The sequence below is a fragment of the Dipodomys ordii genome, unplaced genomic scaffold, assembly GCF_000151885.1.
Source record: "Dipodomys ordii isolate 6190 unplaced genomic scaffold, Dord_2.0 Scaffold20, whole genome shotgun sequence".
In the NCBI taxonomy this organism is placed as follows: Eukaryota; Metazoa; Chordata; class Mammalia; order Rodentia; family Heteromyidae; genus Dipodomys; species Dipodomys ordii.
Window position 1 is genome coordinate 21,135,010 of NW_012267236.1, and position 7,284 is coordinate 21,142,293.

The 7,284-nt window shown below is 57.1% G+C and overlaps 1 protein-coding gene across 1 annotated transcript in view; it reads right to left on the bottom strand.

Annotated features, from left to right (window-relative positions):
- Positions 1-414: 414 nt before the first annotated feature.
- The window catches only part of Hpcal1 (hippocalcin-like 1), a 75,712-nt gene continuing 68,842 nt past the window's right edge, over positions 415-7,284 (bottom strand). Inside the window, exons 3-5 of the mRNA XM_013013511.1 lie at positions 4,749-5,150; positions 3,056-3,161; positions 415-1,242 (exon numbers count right to left, since the gene is read on the bottom strand). Of these exons, the coding sequence (XP_012868965.1) occupies positions 1,145-1,242; positions 3,056-3,161; positions 4,749-5,126 (582 nt within the window). The 5' untranslated portion in view covers positions 5,127-5,150 and the 3' untranslated portion in view covers positions 415-1,144. The remainder of the gene's footprint in view (positions 1,243-3,055; positions 3,162-4,748; positions 5,151-7,284) is intronic.

A 7,284-nucleotide genomic window follows, 5' to 3' on the forward strand; every position in this document is an offset into this window, starting at 1 on the left:
TGGTCCGTGGTGGGCTTGAACTCTGGGCCTGGGCGCTGTCCCTCAGCTCTTCAGCTCAAGGCGAGCGCTCTACCACTTGAGCCACAGCGCCACTTTGTTTTCTGGTGGTTCATTAGAGATAAGAGTCTCATGGATTTCCTGCCCGGGCTGGCTTCGAACTGTGATCCTCAGATCTCAGCCTCCTGAGTAGCGAGGATGACAGGTGTGAGCCCTCGGCGCCCGGCTGGGAGCAGCCATCTTGTATTGCCACAGCTATTTCTCAGGATTAGACAGATATGAGGGCCCACGATTTGAAGCCACGGTGGAAGCGAGAGGCCACCTTCCTTAACAGCCGGGACACTGGAAACCCCACTTTTGCTGGAGAGCGTGGACCGCATGGACAGAGCCCCCGCCGCCAACGGAACGCTCAGAGAACTCTGTTTATTTGATCAATTTAATATGAGATTCCAGACCAATCAACAGGGAAGACGGAGCACACATGGCGGGCCGCGGCACGGGCGGGCTCGGGGCAGCCCGGCACGCATGCATCTCTTGGTGAATTGGGCAGACCGTGTATATAAATACCACAAGACGACCGGGCTCAGGGGAACCACAGGCCAGGAGACGACCGGGCTCAGGGGAACCACAGGCCAGGAGACGACCGGGCTCAGGGGAACCACAGGCCAGGAGGGGAGCATGCTGCAGAAGCAATCCGAGGCATTAAATACAGGACCTACACGTCACATCTCACTTCACCAGACACATAACTTATATATTAAAAGAGAGGAGACCGCGGACTATGTACATGCGAGCGGCTTCGGTGGGGGGAGGAGCGAGGGCGGAGCCATGCGCAGGAGGGACTTGGCCAGTCTCCTCCCCACCTGCCTTGGTCCCCACCTATCCCAGTCTTCAGTCTCCGCCCCTGGGCTGAGGCGAACTACCCATCATGCCCTCGCTGGGAGTGGCCCTGGAAGGGGCTGGGCCGGGCGGGAGGGGTGGATCGCACTGGGCAGGGGGAGGAAGGAGGCGCAGGCCCGGCAGGCACGGCCCCCAGGACCCCGGGTCCCGGGAGAGCGGGAGTGACTGCAGGATGCAGCCACTGGTGCAAGCGAAGCTGAAACGGCAACACGAGGCTGTTTCTCCGCACTGTCCACAGGCCGCGGCCTCAGAACTGACTCGCGCTGCTGGGGTCGCACTGCAGCAGGCGCACGATGGAGGGGTCGCTCTTGGCACCTTTGATGAATTCCTCCAGTGACAGCTTGCCTGGGGGTGGAGACAAGGGGAGACGGGTTAGCCAGCTCTCCGTGATCTTTGTAGGGTGTGTGTGTGTGTGTGTGTGTGTGTGTGCACGCGCTTTTTTGTTCAAGCCTGGCACTCTACAACTTGAGCCACACCTCCACTCCTGGCTTTTTGCTGCTTAATTGGAGAGAAGGATCTCAATGACTTTTCTGCCCAGCCTGGCTTCAAACTGTAATCCTCAGATCCCAGTTTCCTAACTAGCTAGGATTACAGGTGCTTGCACTCAGGGCCTGGGCACTGTCCCTGAGCTTCTTTTGCTCAAGACTAGTGCTCTACCACTTGAGCCACAGTGCCACTTCCGGCCTTTTCTGTGTATGTGGTACTGAGGACTCGAACCCAGGGTTTCATGCATGCTAGGCAAGCACTCTATCGCTGAGCCACCTTTCCAGCCCCAGGGTTATCTGAGAGAGGAGCGCACACCATACGCGTTTACAAACAAACCTCGCAGGGCAGTGGACCTCTGACAAACACATTTTGTGAGGTCTGGGGGACGGGGTCCACTGTGGGATACCCCGTCCTGAGCTAAGGGCCCCCAAGGCATCGTGCAGCCTCTCCACCACCGGGCTGGTCCCGGTTTCACGGAGAAGCTAAGGAAGCTGAGAAGGAGGGCTGGCACAGGCTCCTCTGGCGATGCACATTTTGAATCTGTGGGAGGCAGTGAGGCGGAGGCCGTGCAGAGTCTGCGGGAAGGAGTCTGCGCGCGTCTCCCTGCGTCTGGAAGCTTCTGCTCCTCCAGGTCGGCAGGGCCTCGTCCCCCTGCTGGGCTCAGTCCTTAACTCACCTGCCTGTGCACTCAAGACTCTACAAAGCACTTTCTTCTGCATTAGCGTGTTTTTAATCTCAGCACAACCCAGGGAGCGCATTCTTCTCTTAAAGCTGCCTTTCTTTGTGGGTTAAAAGCAAATCAGTCCTGGCTCCCCGGCCAGGGACAATGAACGCAGCCCAGGGCAGCCTGGCCGCCGAGTGGCTGCGCCAGTGGCAGGGCATGCCCTGGGCACTGCTGCCACACACAGCCCCTCTGAGACCAGCTTTTCTTTTCTTTTCTTTTTTTGTCCATTGTGAGGGGTGAACTCTGGGCGCTGTCCCTCAGCTCTTCAGCTCAAGGCTAGCGCTCTACCACCTGAGCCACAATGCCACTTCCGGCTTTTTCATGCTGAGGAATCGAACCCAAGGGCCTCATGCATGTAAGGCAAGCACTCTACCGCTGAGCCACCTTCCCAGCCCCAAGACTGGCTTTTCTGACCTGGGACTCCAGGTCCCAGGCATGGCAGCCTTAGGCTGACGAGAAGAGATGAGACCGGTCCTGCCTGACAGTTCCCTCTTAGATTCTCGGGGTGTCTGAGCAGCCCTGAACCTTGGGGTGATAACCAGAGAGGCCTGGTCAGCATCCCATGATCAGTCTCATGACATGGTACCCTTTGATCGAAGTCCTCCATCCTGTAGCCCTGCGCACGCCTGCCTCCCCTCCCCCAAACACACCCGCGTGCCCCTCGCAGACAGCGGGAGGACCAGTGACATGCCCTCAGCCACGAGCAGGGGACAGGATGCGGGGCGGAGGATCCCTGACCCTGAACCCCACTCTCCCCTCAGTCTAGCCACAGCAGGGCTGCAGAAAGGAGGCGGTCCCCAAACACAATACCAGCACCTGTCACACACACGCACGCACACGCGCGCGCACACACACACACACACACACACAGAGCGCCGCCCCTGCGCATGCGCACAGGATTCAGCGGCCCCAGGCTCAGCCGCCCACCCCTCCCCTCCCCACCCCTACCATCGTTGTTGGTGTCCATCTGCCTGAAGATCTTGTCTGTTCGCTTCTCCGGGGTGGACTCATCCTCGGGCATTTTCATCACTGATGACACCATTTTGTAGATCGCCTAGAAAGAGGCACACAGGTGCTCAGAGGATCTTCCTGGGTGGTGGGCCTTCCGCCCAGCACACGTGGACGGGGAGGGGCTCCCTGGAGGCCAGGGTCCTGGCCTCATCAGGAGATGGGACGTGTTAATGAGGTTCAAAAGCATGGGGACCACCCAGTCTGATGGTGAAGGCCGGGGGTGGGGCAGGGCCAGGGCCAGGAAGGCGCGTGAGGAAAGGATGGCGCTGGCTGCCCTGGACCACGGCTGGCCCTCCTATCTGCAGGCTCAGAATCTGCAGGCTGGACCACTAATCACAGAACACACTCAGGAAAAAGAAACCTCATCTGTATAAAGCACACAGCTGCTCTCCACTATTAGTAGGTGCAATCGTAGTTACTATCATCACTGTTTGTATCAGTAGTAGAGCTTGAACTCAAGGCCTCACGCTTTTGTTTCATTTTTCTTGCTCAAGGCCTGCACTCTAGCGCTTGAGCCACTTCTGTTTTTTGCTGGTTCATTGGAGAAAAGGGTCTCTTGGCTCTGTCCGCCTGGACTGGCAGACAGATCAGATCTCAGCCTCCGGAGTAGCTAAGGTGTGAGCCACCAGTCTCTAAATGACACTGTGTAACAGCCATTCACAAAGCATTTCCATTGTGTCAGGTATCTAAGTCATGTGGAGATGATTTAAAGCATAAGGAAGCTCGAGTAGGTTGAATGCAGGTATTACACCATCACGCTGATTACCCACCATTCCATCCATTACCCTGACATTCTGGTATCTGCAGGGGGCCCTGGAAGTAGCCACCCACAGACCCAAGAGATGAGTGTAATTCTTAGCTTGGTAAATTCTCAGAATCATTTCTGAGCCTTGGATCTCATGCAATGCAGAGAGCAGAAACTGGTCTCTGAGCTCAGCTAGGGCCTCCTGTGTTAGTGACCAATAAAATGCCTCCTTTTGCCACTGGTCTTTGCAAGGACCTATCCCGTCAGGTGACAGCTGGCAGGTGGCAGTAGCCAGATCATGGTGAATATAATGAGCACAGAGACAGCCTGGCTAGGCACGGGTGGCTCATGCCTGCAATCCTAGCTACTCAAGAGGCTGAGATCAGAGGATCTAATTTTGAAGCCAGCCCAGGCACTAAAGTCCATGAGACTCTCATCTCCAATTGACCACAAAAAAGCTGGAAGGATAAGCTGGGTGCTGGTGGCTCACGCCTATAATCCTACCTATTCAGGAGGCTGAGATCAGAGGATCACAGTTCAAAGCCAACCCAGTCAGGAAAGTCTGTGAGACTCTTATCTCCAATTAACCACCAGAAAACTGGAAGTGATGCTGTGTGGCTCAAGTGGTAGAGCACTAGCCTTGAGCTGAAGAGCTCAGGGACAGAGCCCAGGCCCAGAGTTCAAGCCCCACGACTGACAAAAAAAAAAAACAACCCAAAAATTGGAAATGGAACTGTGGCTCAAGTGGTAGAGCACCATACTTGAGCGAAAAAGCTAAGGCCCAGGCCCTGAGTTCAAGCACCAAGACAGGGGTGGGGGGGTAAGGCTGGGGGTTGAGGGATGAGCTGGTCCCCAGCACGCCGGGGACGGCCCCCTCCCGGGTACCTGCACGATCTCCAGCATCTCGCTGCGGCTGATGTAGCCGTTGCCGTCCAGGTCGTACATGCTGAAGGCCCACTTGAGCTTCTGCTCCAGCTTGCCCCGGGAGGTGACGCTGAGCGCGATGATGAACTCCCGGAAGTCGATGGTACCGTCCCCGTTGGTGTCGAAGGTGCGGAAGACGTGCTCGGCGAACTTGGAGGCGTCGCCGTAGGGGAAGAAGTTGGCGTAGATCTTCTTGAACTCGTCCACGGTCAGGTGGCCGGTGGGGCAGTCCTTGAGGAAGCCCTTGTACCACTCCTGCAGCTCGTGGTCGGTGAACTCCGTGTTCTCCCGCAGGTCCTGCAGCACTTCGGGCCGCAGCTTGCTGTTCTGTTTGCCCATGGCGGCCGGCAGGGGTGACTACACCTGTAAGATGGCGGGGAGGGGGAGCGTGAGGCCTGGCTGTGTGTCCGGTTCCACAGGCTGGAGGGACACAGACAAGACCACCATTGTGCAAACAGCGGGTTACGTCGCCACTCAGCCCCTCTCTCTCGAGATGATGCTCTAGCAGCCTGTTGCCAGGATGCTTCAACTAAAGCCACGCCAGGCCACTCTCGCGCCGAGCACTGACTGTCAAGTTCCCTCCCACTGGGGATCTACAGAGGAACCCTCCCCCTCGGCAGCTCAGGGCAAACTGGCTGCATCCACTGACCCAGTCTCTTTGTTCTGAGCAGTTCTTTTGGGCACCATGATATGTTTTTATCCGTAGAAGGCATATCCAGTGAGGGCCAGTGTGGTGATGCCTGCTTGTAATTCCAACTACTTGGGAGGCAGAGATAAGAGAATCTGGGCCAGCAAGGCAAAGCACGAGACCCTATCTGAAAAATAAGCCAGGCATGGTGTGGCACTCCTGTGATGCTAGCTACTCAAGAAGTAGACATAGTCATCTAGGGCCAGGCTGGCGAGACAGCATGAAACCCTATCCAAAAAAACACAACTAAAAGCAAAAGGAAGGTGCGGGGCTGTGGCGCATGCTTGTCAGTACAGCGGGAAATAGGAGGATCACGGTCCAGGTGACCGTTTGGGCAAACAAGTGAGACCTTATCTCAAAATAATGTGTGCACAAACGGGCTAGCAGCATGGTTCAGCAACAGAGCACCTGCCTGGTAAATGCAAAGCTCTGAGTTCAAACCTCAGTCCAACCAAAAAAATAGGTAAAGGAAAACGAAAGGACGTGAGGCACAGCTGAAGAGGTAGACTACAAGCATGAAGCCCTAAAACTAATCTCTAGTACCATACGCACACATGCATGTGAGCGTGCGTGCGCGTGCGCACACACACACAATCCAGAAGATTTTAGAAAATAAATGACATTATTGGCCTTTGGAATACTGCTCTAGGCGGGGTTCCGTGCTGCTGACGGTTCATGGTAGGAGCGGGGTCCCGAGGCTGCAGGTCTGGGCTGCTGCGGGGGCGCAGCCCAGGAGGCCTGCTACCGGGCAGATCTGGGGACGTGTGGTGAGCGGCCCACGCCACCTCATCGCCCTGTGGCAGCGGCTGTGACAGCTGCGCAGGGGGCCATCGCTCCTGGGGCGCACGGGAGAAGGAAGAGGGGAGATGCCTCTTCCCCCAGCTCCAAAGGCAGCGGTCAGCGGCGTCTGTGCGGATGCAGAAACCCCGAGCCGCAGGTGCTGGCTCTGCTGACAGCCAAGAGCCGCGCCCCTCCCTGTTGCTTGGCCTTCTCCTTCTTTATTCACCGTCAGCTTTTATGGTTTTGTTACACCTGCTTTCTGGATTGTTTCTGCTCATCTGTATGATTTCTTTTTGAGTTTTTTTTTTTGCCAGTCCTGGGGCTTGGCCTGGGCCCTGTCCCTGAGCTTCTTCTTGCTCAAGGCTGGCGCTCTACCACTTGAGCCACAGCACTACTTCTGGCTTTTTCTGCTTATGTGGTGCTGAGGAATGGAACCCAGGGCCTCATGCATGCGAGGCAAGCACTCTACCACTGAGCCACCTTCCCAGCCCCTCATCAAAGTCTTGAACAGGTTGATCCTACCAGACAATCTCCACATGACCTGACTCTGTTTCCCGTGGGGGCTGAGTTTGGCAGGAAGTCTCCGGGGCAGCTGCAGCCAGCTGTGAACACGCGGCCTGCGGCGGACTTACCAGCTGCGGCGAGGGGCACACGCGGAAGGGCTGGCCCAAAGAAGCCCAACGGAGCGCGCACGCGCACATGCACACACGCGCACACACACACATGCACACACACACGCGCGCACACACACACGCGCGCGCACACACACACACACACGCCCAGGGCCCCAGGGTGGGGTGGAACTGGGGGCTGGAGGAAAGCAGCTGAGGGGGGTGGGGCTGAATGCGAGGTGATTTCTAAAAGGGCGTCTGGGTGGGGGAGCGCCCTCACAATCTGCATGAAACAAGGTGGTGTTGGGACTCCACAGAGTAGGGTGGAGGTGGGCAGGGCAGGGTGAGGATAGGGAGCAGGGAGAAGATCGTGGGGTGGAGGGGGCACGGCAGGGGTGAGGATGGAGGGGTGGAGGGG